Here is a 22834-nt window from a genome sequence, read left to right on the forward strand (position 1 = left end):
AGAAGACTGAAGTTGGGTGCTCTTGTTTTCTTTCCATTTTTCAGACAGAAGCCTCTTATCTGCTGGTACCTCCTATCCTATGAGGAGTAAGGTGACTCTTATCTGCTAATCCGAGGCTGGTGACAGTGCTCTGTCCCGTTAATGGAAAGGGTGGGGCGGGAGTTCGTGACAAAAAGAACCCAGCCCACCATTCTTGCAAGGGCTCTAAAATCCCTCCTCTTTTCTGTTGCCTTTCTACCAGGAGACACAGTTCCCCATGCTCCAGACAAGAACCTTCTCTATCTAAATCCTGCCCAATGTCAAGATTCATATTGGGAGAGCTGGGGGGGGGGGGAGTCATTTAACCAGTAGGTGCTAAACCCAGCCAGCCATGCCCCAGTGACACAGAAGCAAAATCTCCAAGATAAAGAAATCCTGATTGGGTTCAAACTTCTTTTACAGTGACCCTCAGACAGTAAGCAGCTTGCCTTTGGTCAGAGAGAGAGTCCAGGTGGTGGTAAATTTGGAACTGAGGCTTCCAACATCACCCCTGAGGCTCTCCTCAGGACACACTCTCAATGCTACATCGTGCACAAATGCTCAATAAACATTTACTGGGTCACTGAGCTGCTAAAATCTTCTAACATTATGAGAGGAAAGAACATGGATTTTCAAGTCAGGCAGATCCTGCTATGGAAGGCCAGTGGCAAGCTTCAGTCACCTTCACTATAAAATAGGGCTAATAACTATCTCCTGGGGTTGTCAGTGAGGATTAAATGACATATCCCAGGTAAAATCCCTAGCCCAACCCTTGGCACAGAAAAGGCACTTAAATGGTAGCAGTTATCAGTGAGAGGTGCTAGAACAGAGTGATAGGATAAGAACACAGAGTGTGGAACCAGGTTGGCTCCACTTTGTAAGATATGTGATGCCAGAAGTTTCTTTTGCCTATTCCTTCATCAGTAGGATGAAGCTATTGGAGACGATGAAATGAATATAAATAGAATGCTAAGAGCAACGTCTAGCACAAGGAAATAAGCATGATATGCTAGCTCTAATAATTATATTCTTTGCAGTGGCCCTAGACACAGTAATCAAGTGCAGTATGGAGAAGTATGTCAGAGAGACAGAAGGGGAATAAAAAATAAAAACCCCACAACTCCACATTCACAGAAAGAAGATACAGGTATAGCCAGTAAAAATAGCCTATGGAAGCTATGGAAAGCCTTCCCAACAAACTTGTCAGGCCCCTTTGAATTGTTGCACGATTTTCTGCTCACTGTACTTTCGATTATCTGTTTTTGGTGTATGAACTGTGTCTCCTGTGAGGGCAGGGATCCTATCCCATCCCCACCTCAGGTATAAGGCTGGGCACTAGGGAAGAGCTGAGTTGATGGAAGAGACAGAGGGAATGTAAAGAGAAGGCAATACTCCTGGACCCCAACACCCCATCACTCCCACCACCACCAAAAAAAAAAAAAAAAAGAATGCCGAGCAAAGCAATTGCCAAGATAAATCACTTTTATCTCTATAGGAAAAGAAGGATCAAAAAAAATATAAATTACATTAGTAACACAACATAAGAAAAAAACAGGGGGAAAAAAAACAACAGAGAAGTCTGTATGATGCTATTCTAACCTGTTTATAAAAAGGCCCTGCATCAGAAATTCACAATCCTACCCACTTCTAAAAATATATTTAGACATGTACAGAAGCGGTGGGTTTGTTTTTAAATTGCTTTTCTGTAAAAATATATTAAAGGTAAATAGAAATCCTCTCTCCCTTCCCCCTTTCCAACCCCCAGCTCTGTGCTGGGGATTAGAGACCAGAGGTACTCTCTCACCATGTTCTAAACCTTGGTTATGGCCACTCCCAATCCCTTCCCAACTCACTTAGAACCTGAAACATTAAAAAAAAAATACACTAGCCTCTTTGGAAAAGCATAAATCTGAGGGTAAACTTGCTTTTCATTTAAAACACAAAACAACAAACAGCAGGCTCTGAGAGCCCAACTAAATTAAACAGAAACCCAGTCAAACTGAGGTTGGGTTTCAGCTCCACAGAAACTTTTAACAAAGAAACAGAGGGGAAAGAGGCCTGGAACCAGGGGGAATATGCTAGTAATTAGCTGCCTTTGAAAGAGCAAGGGGAGGAGGTTGTTAATGGGCAGAAGGGCTGGGGTCCTGGTCTTGGTTAAAGCAGTCAGGGCCTAGTCAGGCAGTTGCCTACACAGGGACACAGGCTGCCCTCCTTCCCTCCCGTCACTACCTTCTGTTGCTCTGAAATCCCCAAGAAAAGCAAAGCTGGGCAGAAACAGAGGGGAAGGGAGTGGTAACCTCAAGTGCTAGGGGGGAGGTAGCCAGGCTTTTCTGCCTTTGGTGTGACTAGATGGAGGACTGCTTGGCCCTGGGGTCCCAAAAGACAGAAAAGGCAAATGGGGTTAAGGGACCCCTGATTCCAATGAAGGAGAGTAGATGTGGGGCTGTGGAGAAAAGAAAGACAAAATGGTGACATGAAGATGACTAAGGAAGCCTCCTATATTCCCTGCAGCCTGCATGGTAGCTGTTAGGTTCCCCAGAAGCACTGGGAAAACTGAGGTGACATTAAAGTGGGGGGTAGAGGACAAGGAGGCACTCCACTTGGGTAGTGCCAAAAATGGAGAGAGGGAGACATTCTCCATTCAGTCCAGGTCACCAGGGAGGGAAGACAGGCGGAGGTGGAGGGAGCTGGGGGAGGGCCAGGAAGGGGGTGGGCTCTGTCTGGACAATAGAAATATTCACAAAGGGAAGAGAGGGTAGGAGGACCAGATGATCTGCTCCTTTACAGAAGGGCATCACCACTCCTACACTCGGGGTTCTGAGTGACCCGTCAGCACTCTGCTTGAGTATCTACCTGACATCTGGGAGTACAGAGCCCCAGGAGTGAAAGTGTGAGTTCTGTAGCCTTCTTCAGACCAAGACCTCAAGGTGTGGAGAGAAGCAGGGAGGCTCCTGATGGAGAATCCAAGATGAACTGTCCTGCCACATCCTCTCCAGAAGGTCCAGGCTGTGCTCCGTGGTATAGGTGAAGGGATCAGGCCATTGAGCATGGGCTATCTGCTTCAGTGGCAGATGTTTTCAAGCTTCTGGGAGATGGTTTTTGCCTTCTGGTGCCCAGCCAAAGCTATGTGGATAATGTTCTGCAGGACCTCAAACTCCAGGCAAATCCCTGGAGCTCACCTTGGGAGAGGTGGCTTTGTCTATAGTCACCCAAAAGTAGCTTCCTCCAACAGGCTACAAAGTCTCAATCAAAGTCTTGGGTGTTGGTCCTGTCCCCACCTTGAGGAGTGACAGGAATCTTTCTTCTTTCCAAAGATGAATGAAGTCAGCCCATGGGCTTTCTAGGCCACCCTGGAAATGGGGCAGTAAGAAGACTCTGGGCCCTCCTCTTTATTTCCATGAAGCATTTGGCAAGAGGGGGCTGAAGCCAGAGCCTTCTCCCAGGAATGAGTCTTGAATGAGACACATCCACTGGGCTGAGGGGATGAAGGAGAATGGGCAGAGATGGGTAGGCTTCTGGAGATAGGGCTAGAGCTGCAGAAAGTGTTGAGTGCTGGGCCTCCCACTTCATGACCAGGGAAACACCAAGGGGCCCAGGCTCTCCTCATGCTTCTTCTCACTGCCTTCCAGCTTTAAGTGGGGATGGGAGTAAAGGGCAGACAAGGCTGGTGAAAGGGAAATGGATTGGAGTAGCAGAAAAGAGGGTTCTAGTCAGCTGGAAACCTCTCCAATTTACCTGCTACTCAGAGATATGGAAAAGAAAGGCAGGATGCTCTAGTGGAAGTGGGGAAGGGAGCTGTGGGAGTAGGTGAAGGGGCCCATGGGAGAGTCCGTGCCTTTGGTCAGTTCCAAGAAAGCAGGACAATGCACCTCAGCACCTTGTCCAGGGCAGGTAGGATCCAGGAGTGCCCCGAGAGTTGACAATGGAGAAGGCAATGGGGGTGAAGGGGTGAGGGGCAGAAGACAAAGGGGCTCACAGAAGCAGTTTGCCATTTCTGTGGATTTTCAGGATACGGCCGAGTCTCTGCTTTGCTGTAGCCAGGCCCTTTTTGGGACGCTTTCCTGTGGGGGAAAGGAGAGGTAAGCAAAGGCTATGGCAAGGGTGATGGCAGCAGCTCCAGCACCAACTGTCCTTGAGCCATCCCCATCCTGTTCCTCTGCCCACAGAGCCTCCCCATCCTTATGGCTGGCTCCAGGACCATCTTGGGCCAAGAAGCCCTCCTTAGTTACTTTCATCCAACACCACATGCTTTGGCTCTTCCTTCTATGACCTCCTGCAGTGGCTACAGATTTTCTGGTTACTCTGCTCCTTTTTCCCCACTGATTTTTTAGTCCCAATCATTTTCCTTCCTAAATTCTGCAATGAGGTGATTGTGCCTCCCCATCCTCTTATCCTGCCCATCAGGATTGAACAAGTGCCTGGTTAGTGATTATAGCTCAGTGTCCCTGAAGTTGCCACTCCCAGGGCCTTGCTTCATTAGAAACCCCTATCCTCATCACCCCAGTGCCACACCAATCTCATCATCCTTGAGCTGTGTACTCTCAGAGCCAAAGTGAGGAAAAGGAGAGCTTGAACCCTCTCAATCCTCTTCCTCCACATCAAACCACCTCCTATGTCCCATGTGAACTCTTCCATATTTGATCAATTTATCCCCTCCTTCATTCTCTCTGCCAGAGCCCTTAGCTTCTCCTCACTACAGCTTGGACTTGTGTATGCATCTCCTTCCTAGACTTCCCACCTTAAGCTCACCCTCCACTTTGGCCCACCAGAAAGATCTTTCCAAACTCATATCTGAGTTAATCTCTGCTTAACACCAATGTCTCTTCTTGAACTATGAGGTCAAATCCAAGCATCTTAGGTTGCCCATCAGTGTCCCTCATGGGTGTTTTAATTTCCCAGAGTGCTTAGGGTTTGAAGCCGGTGATCCTAAGATCTTTCTCAGTTCTACAACCATGTGGCAGTCATACCTTGTCCTGCTTGATTGCTTTGGGAGCCAACTGAAGGGCGTCGCTGGGTCAGGAAGACACCTGGGGCCATGGGTGTGGTACTGCGGTTTGCTTGGGCCATGCCAAAGGCATTGGGACGAGCAGTATACTCATGGTCAGCAAGACTTCCTGAGAGCGCTTCTTGTTTAGGCTCAGGAGGAGGCAGGGGCGATGAGGAGGTAAGAAGCTGGGGTGTAGCAGCCAGAGTTGGGGCTGGTACTGCCATGCTGAGATTGGGCTCTTGAGGGCGAGGCTGTTCTACCTCCTTCAACAGAGGCTTCTTCTTGATATATTTCTTCTTTTGGGCCTTCTGTAGCTCCTAAAACACAAGCCAAGTAAGAGGGGAGAATTTAGGAATGAATAAAAGAGAAGGAAATTCCCCAGAGAAACTAGACGGTGGTCAGTATAGTTCCCCCCCAACTACCCTGCTTAGCTTGGATGTATGTACATACAGGCGTTCCAATACTGCAGGTCCTTTAGTACCATCCATTCTTCATTCATCACTGCTACAAATTAGTACAGTGGCAACAGAAGGGTAAATGAGTTCAGAAACTTGGGTTTCGGTCCTGGCATTGCCATTTATGAGATGGACCAAGGACATGCCTAATAATAATAGCTAAATTTATGCTAGTAGCTGAAGCACTTTGAATGTTTGACCTCATATAATCCTTAGAACAGCCCTGAGAAGGAAAATCCGTGTTTACCCATGAGAAAACTGAGGTACAGGGATATTAAGTAACTTAAGCCCAAAGCCTCACAGCTGAAGAGTTGTTGGGTTCAGGTTTCAACTAGGTATATTAGAATACCCACCCTGCACACTTCTCAAAATGGGACATCTGCAAGTGAAAGAGCAGCAGCTTTGGAATGAGATAAATTTGGGTTTAAATCTATGCTTGTGTTCCCTAATTTGGATGACGTTGGCCAAGTTACTAACCTTTCTGAAATTCAATTGCCTCTGTAAAATGAGCAAAACACTTGCTGTTTTTCAGGGTTGTTGGAAACATCAAATAATATAACAACACATAGCAAATAATAGGTACTCAGTAAGTGGTAAACTATTATTTTATCTTCACCTCTTACATCTTCTTTCTGGTCTTTTTCTTTTAATAAAGGACAGTCCTTCAGGTTACTAGATCTTAAAATCTCAATTTTGGATCGAAGGGATGAATAAGGAGTTGTGTCACTTCTTGCAATATATTGGGTTTCACCCATCCATCCCTCTATGGATATACTATCCATACGTGTAGTAAGTACCTTTATAATGAGTACCTGGACCCCTGAGAACCTGGAAAAGTGCTGCTGGGAGCATGTGAACGACTTCACCTTCTGAAATGCTAAACAGCCACACAGACCAACTCAGTGATTACATTTCTTTGCCTTCTCTTGGCAACACAGGCCTATTCCTGCCTTTGGAAGATCTGACAGGCTGTAGCTACCACAGGAATTTCTAGGGGACAAGAATAATAATATTAGTAATATATGCCAAGCACTGTTCTATAATTTAACTCATTTAATATTCATATGAAACATGAGGAAGAAGAATTATAATTTCAATTTTATGAGCAGAAACTGGCACAGAAAGATTAAGTCATTTTCCAGTTCTCTTGCCTAGAGAGCTCCATGGACAGAGGAGCCTGGTGGGCTATAGCCCATGGGGTCGCAAAAAGTCAGACATGATTGAGTGACTAACATACACACATATAGGAACAATAATGGGAGGGATGAAGAGAGTTGTGTCACATAATCCCAAATTGGGAACCATCTGTCTTCAGAGTCTCTTTTCTCAGCCAAAGTGCTTGCTACTCCATCAATACCAAGAACTCTGTTTCTGACCCCATTTCTCTTATCTGAATCCAGAAATTATCTCTTCACACCTAGGTCACTTAAATTTTTCTACCTTTGTTGCTAATCTCCTTCTCATATATTTCATCCAGATTCCCCCACAGACTAATCTATCTTATGACAGGGCCACTTTTACCTTATCAATTCCTTTGTTCAAAAGGCCATTACCCAAGTACAAACTCCCTGGCCTGACATTCATGGTCTTCCACAGTCTTGCCACTTATACCTAGCTAACCCATAATGATAATGATGAAAAGTTAATGTGGCTATAGTACTTACTCTGTGGCAAGTGCTGTTCTCAGAGCTTTTACACATATTACCTCATCTAATCCTCAGATAAGAGTCTATGAGGAAACCGAGGCACAGAGAAATTAAGTTACTTGCTTAAGTGAAAGGGTGAAGATTTGAACTCAAGCAGCTGGCTCCAGAACGCATTTTTTAAACTCTATCTTACTCCATTTCCCAACAAGAAGTCTATAATCCAGAAAGATCTGTTCATCCATTCATTCATTCAGTCAGTCAACAATGACTAAACACATGCTGTAGGGATACCAAGTTAAATTAGACATGTCCCCACCCTTGAGGCCCTTACAGTTTAATAAGAAACACAGAAAAGTACACACTATAAGTACCATGAGAGAATGCTATGGAAGCACAGAAGGCCACTGAAATAAACTGGTGGTGGATGGCATGAAGGGGTGTTAGGTAAAGGCATCTAAGAGGGCATGATTCCCAGTGTGCAGAGGGAACAGTTTGTGCAAAGGCACAGAGGCCTGAGACAATCTAATACAAAGAATGAATATAAATACTGTAATGCAACAGTATGACTGGTATAAATGGCATACATGAGGGCCTGATACAAGGTCAGGGAGGAGAGGTAATCAGAGAGCAAATCAAGAGGGCCTTGTGTGCTGTACCAAGGAATTCCCTTATCCTGGAATGCCTCCCTATCCCCTCCAAAAGTTTAGCCTGCAAAACCCTTCCCAAATTCAAAACCTCTTCTTTGAGGTCATCCCTGATGAACTCAACCAGAAGTGAGCTCCTCAGAAGGGACTAAGAGTAGTTTTTACAACTTTAATTAATTTGTTTATTTAAAGCAGTCAAATCTCTCTCTCTCTTTCTCTCTCTCTCTCTCTCTCTCTCTCTCTCTCTCTCTCTCTTTTTTTTCAAATTACATCTTACATGGTACACATAACAGAGAGAAGTTCTGGACAAAGAATGGCCACTTGGCCTGGTTGGTTTCTTCTGCTGGCTCCCATCAAAAGTCTCCAAGATATTTCTAAGTAACTCTAGAACTTCAAAGAACATCATATTAAAAACATCATTCTATTAAAATTTAATTTAAATAGGATGTAATTACTGACTCATATAGACATTTAATTATTTCATTTTATTTAAATAGCAAGTATCATGAAATTTGAAGTTAGAGGATATGAGTTTGAATCTTGTCTCCTCCATTTACTGGCTGCATTATCCTGGACTAGTCACTTAAAGAGAGCCTCATTTTCTTCACCTGTAAAATGATGAAAATATCACCTACTGAACAGGGCTATTGGACAGATTACATGAAACTTGTACATGGAAGCACTTAACATAAAGCTGATGGTGAATAAATGCTCTAAGCTATACGACGTGGGATATAAGGGGATGTTGATAAGGAGAGAACCATTAAGACTCACCTCCAACTGCTCCCAGGTGGAGAACATTTAAGAACTTTGAAAACTATAACATACTAGGAAGCCAACTTGATTCTAGGGCAAAACTTGGTGGGTGAAACTTTCTTGGGAAGCAGAGGGTAAAGATCAAGGCAATAGGATCTGGTATAGAGGATAAGAAAAGCCTCTTTCCGAAAAACAAAAACAAAAACAAATTCCCATACTAATGGGAGACTGAGAAATTGAGTGTACTCAACTGAGTCACCTCCTCAGAGCTTCATCTAAAGCCAAATGCTCTCACCCAAGGACATCTGGTCCTTCCCATATGAGAGGTTTTTACACATCCAAGCTATATATGCAAGGGCTTTTCTCTGGCTCCTTATTTTCTTTCACCCTAAATCATGTCAACTGTGTGACCTGTGGAAGTAGCTTTGTCATTTGGGATATGTAGGATATAGAAGAGAGCTGGAATACTGCCATGGATAAAGATCACAAGTTACCCACTTCCCAGTGAGAACAGTGGGATCCTATCAGCCTGAAGGTCTGAGTTTTGAGATTCCAAGTCAAACTGCAATCAGTGGCAGAGCCATTGCCTAAGTGTCAGCACCTACCTGCTGGGCCAACTTTGCAGCTGCTGCAGCCAAGCCTGTCTCAATGGAAGCTACCCGGGTCCCCTCACGCACAGGACGGTCCTGCTTCGGTAAGGTTGGGGTCACACGGGCTGCAGAGAGAACAGGATGAAGGCATTTATCTGAATGCCAATCATATTCCTGGCCCCTGAGCCCCCAAAAGGTATCTCCTTAGTTTTCCTCCATTTAGCTTTTTACAAAGCCAGATTTTGCTTCCCAATGGGTAAAAAGCTAATTCACGAATGCCCAAGGTACACAAAACACACACTGATTAAAAGATAAGTTAATTTCCCTGAACTGGCATGTAAAGTTGTGCATGTTCTGCTCCCTACCTACCTCCCCAATCTTATTTCCACTCCTATACCTTCAGCTTCTACAGACAGAATGGTTTCCTTATTATATATACCTCCAGAACACATACAGCTCATCCTCTCCCCCGTGCCCTCATCCTCACCATCCACACTGCCTTGAGTACCCACTTCCCTTTTGTCTACCTCTTTAAAACCTGCCCAATATTCAAAGGCAAGCCAAAATCAATCTTCTATGCAAAACATCTAGGGCTTCTTTGGCTCACACTGACCCCTCCCTCCTTTGAACTTATGTACAAGTCACTCAATACATAGCACATACCATCCTGTCTCATTCCCTAATGTTAATGTGTGCTATTTTGTCTAATAACCAGGCTATGAATTCCTGAAGAAGACCATTTTCTTGTAAAACCTTTTTTATAATGTCTTAATAATCTTGAATGAAAAAATAGTTATTCATCCCACATTTTATATAGGAATTGTATTTCAGGATAACTGAACAGCCCTAGATGATGAGGGAAAGCTCTTTACAGATGGCAGCTAATAAATGTAGAAGGAATAACAAAATTGGAAAATCACAGGTTTGACATTTCTCCAAACACATACAGATGGCCAACAAACACATAGAAAGATGTTCAACATCACTAATTATTAGAGAAAGGCAAAGCAAAACTATAATAAAGTATCATTTCACACCAGTCAGAATGGCTATCATCAAAAAATCTACAAACAATAGATGCTGGAGAGGATGTGGAGAAAAAGGAATCCTCTTGCACTGTAGAAAGAAAGAAGAAAGTGAAATCGCTCAGTCATGTCCAACTCTTTGTGACTCCGTGGACTGTAGCCTACCAGGCTATTCTCTGTCCATGGTATTCTCCAGGCAAGAATACTGGAGTGGGTTACCATTTCCTTCTCCAGGGGATCTTCCCGACCCAGGGATCGAACCCAGGTCTCCCGCATTGGAGGCAGATGCTTTAACTTCTGAGCCACCAGGGAAGCCCTTGCACTGTAGATGGGAATGTAAATTGATACAGCCACTATGGAGAACAGTATGGAGATACCTTAAAAAAACTAGGAATAGAAAGAACTACTATATGACCCAGCAATCCCACTATTGGGCATATACCCTGAGAAAACCATAACTGAAAAAGACACATGACCTCAATGTTCATAGCAGCACTATTTACAATAGCTAGGACATGAAAGCAACCTAGATGTCCGTCAACAAATGAATGGATAAAGAAACTGTGGCACATATGTATATAATGGAATATTACTTAGCCATAGAAAAGAATGAATTTTAGTCAGTTCCCGTGAGGTGGATGAACCTAGAGCCTATTATACAGATTGAAGTAAGTCAGAAAGAGAAAAACAAATATCACATATTAACACATATATATGGAATCTAGAAAAATGATACTGAGGAAACTATTTGCAGGGGAAGAATACTCAGATATAGAGAATGGACTTGTGGATACAGTGGGGGAAAGAGAGAGGGGGGTGAATGGAGAAAGTAGTATTGACATATATATACAACCATGTGTAAAACAGATAGCTACTGAGAAGTTGCTACATAACATAGGGAGCCTAGCCTGGTGCTCTGCGATGATGACTTAAAGGGGTGGGATGGAGGGAGGGGAGGGAGGCTCATGAGGGAGGGGATGTATGTATAATTATGGCTGATTTGTGTTATTGTATGGTAGAAACCAACACACATTGTAAAGCAATTTCCCCCAATTAAAAGTATGGTTTTTTTTTAAAAGAAAGAAAACCACAGGTTTGCAAGTCCTAATGAATTAACTGATTTTAGGGAACTGGATATTCAGATAGTACTAAAGTATTATCTTACAGATTACTTGCTAGTCTCAAAAGAAAAAAAAAAGGATTTTACAATGGTGAGATCAGGAGTTCACCTCTTACTGTCACTAACAGCAAGATAGCAAACTTCATGCAGCTCCTAAATGTAATGTAATAGGAAATTTACAGCATCACCCCGAAGTAGTTTTGCCAAAGACCTGACATCAAGTAAGCAGTTCATATTACTTCCAGTTTTCAAGAAACACAGAGATTTTTAAAAAATTAAATGATACTGAGGGCTACATCAGTGTCCTACAAGATAACTGGCTTGGTTTCTTTAAAGATACAATGTCACAAGGAAGCAAACAAATCAGGACAATTACACTAGTTTTTGTAACAATTCAACAGCATCAAACAAGAAAGGAAGGGCTTTCTCTCAATTCAGAGATTCAAAAAACAAGACAGCCAAATGCCATATGGACCCTGTTTAGATTCTGATTTAAACAAATCCACTATGAAAGTGCTTTTTTGTTAGACAGTTAAGGAAATTTGATTACAGAGTCAGTATTAGGTAACATTGAGGCAAATTATAAAATTATTATATTGTTATATATGATGACAGGACAGTGGTTATGTGAGCAAATGTATACCCTAGAGACGCATACTGAAGTATGTGGTGGTGTGGAGAGGGAGGGAGTGACACTGTCTGGGATTTGCTTTAGACAGTTTTTAAAAAACAAAGTTATAGATGAGACAGATATGGAAAATTTTTTTATAATTTGATTCTCAGTGGTGGATGTATGAGATTTCACTTTTTTTAATTAATGAAAAAAATGTCATAGAAAACAAAAAAAAAAGAAGTGGTGGTACTATTGGATCTATATTTAAAGATTCCTTGGTTGGTTACCTATTGTTATTACTATAAAGGAAACTTTCTGTATAAGCAGTATGCCAATTCTAGAACAGGCAATTCAGGACGGTGAAGTCCTTTTTTAAAAGGTGATGTTTTATTTGTTTTAAAAATGATCTGGAGCCAATCTAGCAAAAATGTTACTGCACAATTTTCAGTCATGGATTCTTGGATGTATTTTATAGTGTTCTCTATAGTTTTGTAGAGATTCCCTGGTGGCTTAGTGGTAAATAACCCGTCTGTAATATAGGAGATGCAGGTTCGATTCTCGGGTCAGGAAGATCCCCTGGAGAAGGAAATGGCAACCCACTCCAATATTCTTGCCTGGGAAATTCCATTGACAGAGGAGCCTAGAGGGGTCCATGTTGTTACAGAAGAGCAGGACACAGCTTAGCAACTAAACAACAACATAGCTTTGTATCTGTGGTGGTTTTAAAACAAGACCCCAAATTCTTTGACATTTTTCCTATTAATAGGTGGGGGGGGGTCTATGTTTCCTCACACTGAACCTGAGCAGACTCATTTGTAGCCTATAGAATGTGACAAAAGTGACACTGCATGACTTCTGAGACTATGTCAGAAAAAGCAACTTTACTTTCTATGTTGCTTCTTGGAACACTCACACTTAAGAGCCCTAAGCAGCCACATAAGAAGTCTGATTGCCTTGAGGCCATCAGGCAGTGAGGAAGCTATTAACCATCACATGCAGAGGTCACATAATGGCACTCTGCTTGGTACTTCTGGTCTTTGAGTCTTCCCAGCCCAGGCACCAGACATGAGTTAATGAAACTTCAGATGATCCAAACTCTTGATCATCCAGTCTTCAAATTATTCCAGCGGAGGTCCCAGACATCACAGAATAAACACAAGCTGTCCCCCTTGTGTCCTTTCCAAATTCCTGACCTGTTAACACATGAGCAAGTTATTTTAATCTGAAAAAAAATTAACCTCCTGACCAGACCTGGATTTTGGGGGAAAAACTATAAAAGAAATTTTGTAGGGATAGTTGAGGAAATCTGATCATGGACTGGGTTATTAAAAGATCTTAGGGAATTAACTATTAAGTAAAACAAAGGTAGTGTGGTTATGCAGGAGGGCGTTCTTATTCTTAGGAGATACTGAAGTACTAAGGGGTAAGATACTATGTTACGGTGACTGCACAGTGAAGTAGCTCAGCAAAAACTATAGACAGATAGATATAGATAATGAAGCAAATACAGCAAAATATTACAACTGTAGGATGAAAGTATTGAGAATATGGGTGTTTATGTTCTCTCTTACATTTACACATTTGAAAATTCTCATAAAATTTTAAATAATGAATAAGATTAAGTGGTTATAAAAAACAAACGAAATGCATAATTCCTGAATAGATCCTGGCTTAAATAAGCAAATTATATAAGATATTTTTGATATAACTGGGGGAAATTTGAATAAGCATTTGGTATTAAATGATATTAGGAAATAAATGTTACTTTACTCAGGTGTCAAATAACAGTACTATGATTATAGAAGAAAAAGTCATTTTCATAGAGATGAATACTGAACCATAATATTTAGTACATCATGATGGAATGACATCACCAAAAATGGCAGTTAAGGGCTTCCAAAATTTCACTTCTGCATGCAGAGGGGCTGTGAGCATAATCTGGAAAGACTTGAGAAATACTAAGTACTCACATGTGGCTGACTTTGAGGCTCTGCAAAGTAGGAAGTGAAGGCTAAGGCAGAGTTGTAAGTTGTCTGCCTGAGTGCTGAAGGTATGTCCCAACATGCACACAGAGCCCTTTGTCAAGCCCTGGAAGATTTATTGGTTCCAGGCATTTAAGGAAATCACCATCCAATTATTAGCTGACCACTAAGCTAACTGAGTAGAAACTTCTACTTTAGTGATTTTTCTGAATAAATTCCATAAATAAATAACAAGTAGCAACAAAACAAACCCTAGGGATTGAAGTATGGAATATCTGATTTCCAGAGTTGTTGCCACATTAACTTAAACGTTTAGTTTTCAAAAATATTTAGAAGATATGCAAAAAAACAAGAAAGGGTAGCAACACACAGGGAAAAAGTAACCAAAAAAAAAAAAAAACCCCTCCATGACTTTCTAAACAAAGTTGGACCTACTAGACAAGGACTTTATACCACCTATTTTAAACATGTTCAAAGAGGTAAAGGAAATCATGTCTAAAGAACTAAAGGAGAATATGAGAATGATGTTTCACCAAATAAAGAACACCAAGAAAGGGACAAACCATAAATAGGAAGCAAATGGATATTTTAGAGTTGAAAAGTAACTGAAATGAAAATTTCACTAGAAGGTTTCAACAACAGATTTGAGTAGGCAGAAGGAATATTCAGTGATCTTAAAGAGAGGTCATTTGAGATTACCCAGTCTAATGAGCAGAAAGAAAAAAGAATGAGGAAAATGAGCAGAGCCAAAGGGATCTGTGGGATGTGATCAAATTTATCAACATACGCATATGGGAGAGACAAAAAGGAGTGAAAAGACTATTTGAAGAAATAATGGCTGAAACATTCCCAAATTTGATTAAAAAAACTAACCTACATATCCAAGAAGTTCAACAAACTTCATGACAGATACACTCAAAGAGTTTATATATCATAACCAAAGACAGAGGATCTTGAAATCAGCAAAAGAGAAGTGACTCATAAAAGACTTACAGTTTACTGATCATCAGAAGCCATGGAGTTAGATAAAAAGCAGTAGGATCACATAATGAAAGTGCTCAAAGAAAATCACTGTCAACCAAGAAATCTAAATCCAGCAGAATTATCCTTCAAAAACAGGAGAAATCAGAATATTCCCAAATAAACAAATATAGGACTTCTCTGGTGGTCCAGTGGTTAAAGACTCTACACTTCCTAAGTAGGGGGTGCAAGTTCAATCCCTGGTTGAGGAAGTTTTGCATGCCACACAGTGTGGCCAATAACAATAAATGATCACTCTTAAAAAATGGCAAAAAAAAAAATTCCAGAGAGTTCATTGCTGGTAGGCCTGCCCTATAAGAAATACTAAAGAGAGCTCTTCAGCTTAAAGTGAAAGGACACTATACAGTAAGTGAAATCCACATGAATAAAATGCACTAGTAAAGGTAACTATATATGTAAACATAAAAGGAAGTAATATAAAAGGAAGTATAAACATATTTTTGTTGTATCTCATTTTTTCCTCCTAATTAAAGACAGTTGCATAAAACAATTATTATAACTCTATGCTCATGGGCACACAATTTATAAAAATGTTATATTTAATTTGTGACAGTAATAACATAAAGGTTAAACGGAATGGAACTACTAATATACAGGAGCAAAGATTTCACATACCATTGAAATTAAGTTGATGTTAATCTGAATTCAAACCATATAAATTAAGATATTAATGTTAATACCTAGAATAATCACTAAAAAATAACTCAAATATATATAGAAAAGAAGAATATTAAAGTGGACACTAGAAAGTAGCTTTTAAACACAAAAGGCGGCAGAAATGAAGAATTGAGGAACAAAACAGAAATAAAACATAGAGAAAACAAACAGAAAAATGTGAACCCTACATTTTCAGTTATTACACTTGAGTACAAATGAACTAAATTCCCCAGTTAAAAGGCACAGATTGGCAGGGATAAAAAACCATAATCTTACTATATACTGTCTCCAAGAAACATATTTCAGATTCAAAACTATACTAATATCAGAAAAAATTGACTTAATTGATCAAGAAAAAGACTGTTACTAGAAACAAAGGACATTTTATAATGATAAAAGGGTCAGTAGATCAAGAAGGTATGAGAACTATAAACACATATGTACTTAAGAGCAGAAGCCCAAAATACATGAGGCAAAAACTGACTGAATTGAAGGGAGAAACAGATAATTCAACAACAATAGCTAGAGATTTCAATACCCTACTTTCTCTAATGGATAGAACAATTAGACATAAAGTAAGCAAGGAAACAGAAATGTCCTGATGTCTGATATTTCCCATAAAATGCTTAAAAAAAAGGATGAAGCAAATATAGTAAAACATTAGTTGTTAAATCTCAGTAATAAGTATATGAGTATTCATGATACCAGCCTCTCTAATTCTGTGTATATTTGAAATTTTTCATAGCAAGAATTCTTTAAACACAAAAGAAAAAATATTCACTATTCTTGTACTTGAACCATTTGATTATAGAAATATAGTATATTTAAATCTTAAAAGGGTAATTTCCTTTCATCATATCTGTTTACTCTTTTAAATTAATTTTAGAATGAGTTCCCCACAAAATTCCATTAGGATTTTGATTTAGGATAGTGTTAAGTATATATATTAATTAAATGACCCTTTATAAAAATCAGTCTTTATAATCAGACACATGCTATAACTCTATTTATTCAGGTCTCCTTATATGTTCCTCAGTAATGTTTTGAAGTTTCTTCACATAAGTCTCACACATATCTTAAGATTATTCTTGGGTATTTTATATAATTGTTGTTATTGTCAATAGGATCTTTTTTGCCCCTCAGTGTATTATGGTTATTACTGATATTGGCAATTCCTGATTCTTAGATATGTGGCTTATATGCAGAGATTACCCAATTTATTAAATTCTCATATTAGTTGTTTTTCAGCTGTTTCCCTTACATTTTTCTAGTTATACAGTCAATATCATTTCTTTCACTTGTCAAACACTTATTATCTCCCATGTGCCAGGCACTCTGCAAGCTGTTACAGATACAATGATCAGAATTGCCACCCTTACAGTGCCTTATATCATGATAATTTGGTCTCTTAATTTCTAATAATTATAGTTCTTATTTCTGCTTCATTCCTAATTATGCTGTCTAGAACTTCTACAGCAGTGCTAAATAACAGCAGTGATGATGGGTATATTCCTCATTTTAATGAGAAAATCTTTAGTAGACTGCCTCAATCTTTTCTGGGTTAAGAATCTACTTTGAAAACGTGATAAAAGTTATTGGCTTTCTCTTTAGAGAAATATACATGCATATATGCATATTTATATTAAAAATACAGTGGTGTTAATTAATTATCTGCTCTCTGAAAAGGGAAACAATGGATAAGATCACATTTTGACATAGAAATATTCATATTTTTTATGTAGAATGAGGAAAAAGTATCATAAATAAATTATATATATTTGACTACTTATTATTATATATAAAGAGGGCCTCTGAAAATCTTGAAGACCTATATGAATAAATGAGAAAAAGTCAGGCATAAAATTTACAAAAGATGAAATTCTAACACTAATATAAACATATAGGAAATGTCTAATCAAAAAATTCAAATTAAATCGGAGAAATGCTATTGTTTGCCTGTGAATCACCAAAGGCCAAAAAAATACCATAATAGAGACTGCTTGTTTTCAACCCAGTATCATTTTCCCTTTCTTGCTTACTAATAAAAAATATAACTTTGTGGAACAACTTAGCTAATTGGTATCTACAAAACTACACTTCCTGGCCTTTTTAGCAGATAACATTGGCCATGACACAATTTCAGCCAAATTTTTTTTTTTAAGTAGAACTTAAAACTCCTTGGGGAGGAATGCCCACCAGGCCTATTCATTTCTCCTTTTGCTCTTCCTCTTCTTCCTAACTGCAACTCAGACCCTTCCACTGGAGGGGATAAGTACTCACTAAGGATGCCTGAGAAGTTCCTATTATGCTCAATGCCTATGAGGATTCATAAACAAATACTCTCACACATGGCTGGTGGGAGTGTAAACCAGTAAAACCTTTCTGGAAAACAATTTGGTAATACATATCAAGACCTTTTAGAACATTCATATTAACAAATTATATTGGCAAGAGTGTAGGGAAACAGGCACACTCATGTATTGCTTGTGGGAGTGTAAACAATCTTCAACATGCAATTGTTAAATGAGAAAAGTAAAGGCACATAACAGTATATAAAGTATGCTTCCAACTGAGTTAAGGGGTGAAAGAAAATATATACACACATTTACTTGTATATGCATAAACTATGTCTAAAAGGATACACATGAAACTGATTAACAGTGGCTGACTCCAGGTGGGGAATTGGAAGGCTGTGGAACAGGGGTGGGAGGGAGACTTTTGACTTGGCCCTTCAAGAGTTTCATGGGAATCTATCCTAAAGCATATAAATAGAGACACACTTACACAGAAAAACGTTCACTCCAAATGTTATCACTAATTGTAAAAATTTGGCAATTGGCTAAATGTCCCATATTAGAGAGGTTAGGTAAATTAGGTATATTCATGGAATAGAATATTTTGTAGCCATTAAAATACTATTTATAAATAATGGCATAGGGATATGTTTATGATATAATATTTAAAAGGCCAGATATATCAGATATATTTACTGGTTTTCAACTTTTACAGTCAACTTCTAGTCAATATGGAGTATTAATTACAAGACAGTGTTAACAACTGTGACAATATAAACAAAAATGTACAGCTTATAGAAGGGTGGAGGAAGAAAAAAAGAGTAGCAGCATTAATGTACACATCTTAGACAGTAGGTAATCAAGAGAGACTGACAAAAGCCAATGGAAGGAGAAACAGAGGTTAAGATAATAAATCAAGAAATGGTAGTATAAACCCTATTATCTTGGGTTTTGGACTCAACTACCAGAAAAATGAAAATGACAATGTTGCCTCTCAGGCATGGGATTGGAAGTAGGGAAAGTAGAGGCAGACCACTGCATTTCATCCTAAACTCCTCTGTACTATTTGCTACCAGATATAGACATTATTTTGATTAAAAGGCAAAAAATTTTTAAAATAGGATATATGATTGTGCTTTCAACCATAAAAAGAAAAATGCATAAAAAAGGCTAGAAGGAAATATAGCTGCTTCCGGGTAGCAGAATCATGGGTGATTTCTTCTTTACCCTTTCCTCGATTTACTGTATTTTCCAAATGTTCTATTATGCTAAAAGTCAGAAAGATAGGAGAAAATAAAATCATAAAAGAGGCCTGAAGGAAGAAAAAAAGAAACATTTGCTGACTGACTCACTAAGAGAACACTTCCCAGGACTGTCCTGCCTGCCCACTCCCCCAATCCTAAGCAACTACCAGAAAGGTCACATAAGGCTGGGTGGAGACAGAAGACCCTTTATTTCCTAGAAAACCACAGGGATACTGCAATGCTAGTACCCTCTTTGGCAGACTATTGGAATAATGGCTCTCAATTTGTTCACATGTCCTTGTATGCAAAGGAAGACACTGCAGCTCCCACTCCCAAGAAACAGAATCTACCTCTCTACTTTTGGAATCAAAGCTTGGCCAGGTAACTTGCTTTGACTAATAGGACAATAGAAAACAACACAGCAGAGGCTTGCAAAGTACTTGCACATTGGGCTTATCCTCTCTTGTTCCTGGATACCCTTCTCCTACCATGTGAAAAAGCTTAGGCTGACCTCCTTCTGGTGGATGAAAGACCCTCTGGAGAAAGGCCCCAGCCACCCCCAAATTAGGTCCCAGACACCTGAGGAAGATCTTATTAGACATCCAGCTCCAGGCAATCTGGTCCAGAACTAGAATAATAGTTCAACCAATGTACAGAATCATGAGAAACAATCAACTATTGTTGTAAGACACTAAGTTTTGAGTGGTTTGGCTAACTGACATACCATCCACTGTAAAAACCACCCAACCAATGACATTAATACAATTGTTTTATTACCCTCTAAATTCCATATTCAACTCAACAATCATTTTTCCTTCCTTCCTCAGAGGTGGACTCTCAGCCAGTACAGGTGACAATCTAGGAGTCTTGGGCCTTGCAGAACTCAACAGTCAGCAGAATTTCCCTCCTTTGACAATAATAATATTATGAAAGGGCTTGGATGATGGTAGCTGAATGTTCTCAGGAGCCTTTGACTGCTTGCTGAAGTCTGTTCAAGATCTTCCTCCTTTCATCTCAAGCCATATATCAAAAGCAACATGCTCCATTACCTCTGGCTTTGCTGATGTGAGTGCATGAACTCTGTGTCTTATTGATCATTTTTGTTCCAGTACCTAACACGGTACCTGGCATATAGCAGATACTCATCAAAAAGTGTCTTCCTATATTAATGTCCCACCTAGCCAGTCTATCTCCCTCCCAACCACCCCCACAGAGTTTAAGGACAGAATACTGGATCACCTTTAGGACTCCACGGAGCATCATCTGAATTCTTCTTTTTCTTGTGTCGAGATTTCAAAGCAGGGTCATCATCATCAGACTCCAGGGAAGGGTAAACTGCGTGAGAGGGAAAAGCAGGGTAAACTGAGATCTCATCCAGAATAGTGACAACAGAATGATACCTACCTGGGTTCCTCCCACTCCCCTACAAGTGGACCCTTTATTTAATCCATACTCAACTGTAGGAATTCCTGAATATGTCACATACTTTTCATATCTTTCTACTTTATGCACCCTTACTGCAAATGTTCTTCTCCCAGCATCATCTAACTCTAATTTCACTCGCCCAACAACCATTTAATGAGTGACTTCATGAGTTGCTGCTGCTGCTACTAAGTCGCTTCACTCGTGTCCGACTCTGTACAACCCCAGAAACGGCAGCCCACCAGGCTCCCCCATCCCTGGGATTCTCCAGGCAAGAATACTGGAGTGGGTTGCCATTTCCTTCTCCAATGCATGAAAGTGAAAGTGAAGTCACTCAGTTGTGTCTGACTCTCAGCGACCCCATGGACTGCAGCCTACCAGGCTCCTCCAACCATGGGATTTTCCAGGCAAGAGTACTGGAGTGGGGTGCCATTGCCTTCTCCAACTTCATGAGTTAATGACCCTATAAAATTCAGCTTTAGATTCACTTCCTAAATAAGCTTTCCCTCTTCTCTTAATCTCTTTCAGATGCCTCAACTCTCCACAGTATCCTGTGTATACCTCTATTGGAGTTGTTACATAGTATGTAAGAGATAATTAGTAAATCTGCCACCTCCAATCTACTGTGAGGGCAAGGATATGTGTTATCTGATTTTAAACTAAGGGAGCCAAACACAATGCAGAGTAGCTGCTCAGTAAGTGTTTGTTAAATTAATGGAAAAAGAAGTGGTTCACACATTCATGCAAAGGGAAAAGACCACTTAGGCTGAACTGGGAACAAGATTACTGGAATTGAATGATGTGAATGACAAAACACACACATATATTTTATCCTGTACAAATACATACGAACACCCAGTTTTATTATATAGATACAACATCTATATGATTTAATAGGAAGAAAGTCTAGAAAGGTCCTACTGATGAGGTTACTCTACTGCTACTAAACTTAAAAGAAAAGCAAAATGAGAGTGAAAATTTCTTCTTAGTGAAAATTTCCTCCTAATTTTCCCATTCCTACTAAGGATAAGCTTCAAACTTCTCTAGAATTCTACTTCATCAGAGAGAAGAATCCACTCTCACAGTTCTTTCCAGATGGGCCTCTCTGTAGGAAAATGAGTCTGTTTTTCAGGCCTTCTTCCTCGAGCAAAGAAGTAAAACCTCTGCCTCCTGACTCATTAAACTTTTAAAAAATTTTATTAATTGTCCCTAGAAAGAAAAGACTACTGGTAATAGAGCTGTGTGACAAAGGTTCCATCCCTACTAGCCTAATGGCTGTCAATGGTTTGTCGATTATTTCATTGAGTTTGAAAGGTTTTTTCCACCTATGGTAGAAAGACCTCGAGTTTCAGGATTAGACAATTACTTTGAAATTTGGACTGACACACTAGCTCTGTAGCCCAGGAAAACTTCTGTAAGTCTCACTGCCTTCAACCATAAAATTGAAATAATAGATGCTACTGCCTTGCAAAATTCTGAGGACTGAGAGATAATAGGTATAAAGTAATATACAAAAGGAAATCTACTCTAAGATTCATGTCTTATTCAAGATGAAATAAGATGTAGATAATAATTAATTTCAGACATTTTAAAAATACAAGTTAAAATATGCATATTAAAAATATGAGAGTGGGAGGAGTGATGCCCCCTCCAAAAATGACAGAATTGGGAGCGCCAAGGATCTGTTGTTCCTCCATTAAAGCAACCATTAGGGTGTCAAAAACTTATATAATAAACTTTTGGGGGATTCTGTAATCCAATCAAAAACTTACAACAACAAAAAGAATGCTTAACAAAGAAAAAACCTGCTAAATTAAGGCACTTATAAAAACTCTTTCAGGAAACCTCAGCTGACTGTTGAGGCAATGAAATGGATACTTCAGTGACCACACACAACAAGAACACAGTATTTGCAAAAAATCATTTGTAAAGTCATTAAGTAAATAGATAATTGTAGCTCATAATAAGCAACAACGGTTAATCTCTAGGGAGAAAGGAAAGTATGATTTCCAGTTATCACATTATATTATTCAAAACGTCCAGGTTTCAACAAAAAAATTTATAAGTCATGCAGAGAAACAGAAAAGTATATCCCATTTATAGAAAAAAAAATTGATAAAACTTATCCATGAGGAAGCCTGGACATTAAACTTACTATACAAAGACTAAATCAATTGCCTTAAATATGATAAAAAAAATAATCATGTCTCAATTTAAAAAGAGACTATCAATCAGGAAATAGAAAATATAAAAAGAAACCAAATAGAAGTTTTGGAGTTGAAAAGTACAATGGCTTGAATAAACAATTCACTAGAGGGATTCAAAAGCAGATTTTGAGTA

At 39.5% G+C, this 22834-nt stretch overlaps 1 protein-coding gene across 1 annotated transcript; it reads right to left on the reverse strand.

Moving 5' to 3' along the window:
* Window positions 1–397: 397 nt before the first annotated feature.
* On the reverse strand, window positions 398–20647 carry PHF8 (PHD finger protein 8). Its single transcript, XM_018043675.1, has 5 exons — window positions 20591–20647; window positions 20312–20495; window positions 9112–9221; window positions 4986–5322; window positions 398–4079 (listed from the first exon to the last, which is right to left on the reverse strand). Exons 1-5 carry the CDS (start codon window positions 20645–20647, stop codon window positions 3991–3993), a joined length of 777 nt encoding a protein of 258 aa, XP_017899164.1. The 3' UTR covers window positions 398–3990.
* Between the last annotated feature and the right edge of the window lie 2187 nt (window positions 20648–22834).

This window comes from Capra hircus (assembly GCF_001704415.2).
Source record: "Capra hircus breed San Clemente chromosome X unlocalized genomic scaffold, ASM170441v1, whole genome shotgun sequence".
NCBI lineage: Eukaryota > Metazoa > Chordata > Mammalia > Artiodactyla > Bovidae > Capra > Capra hircus.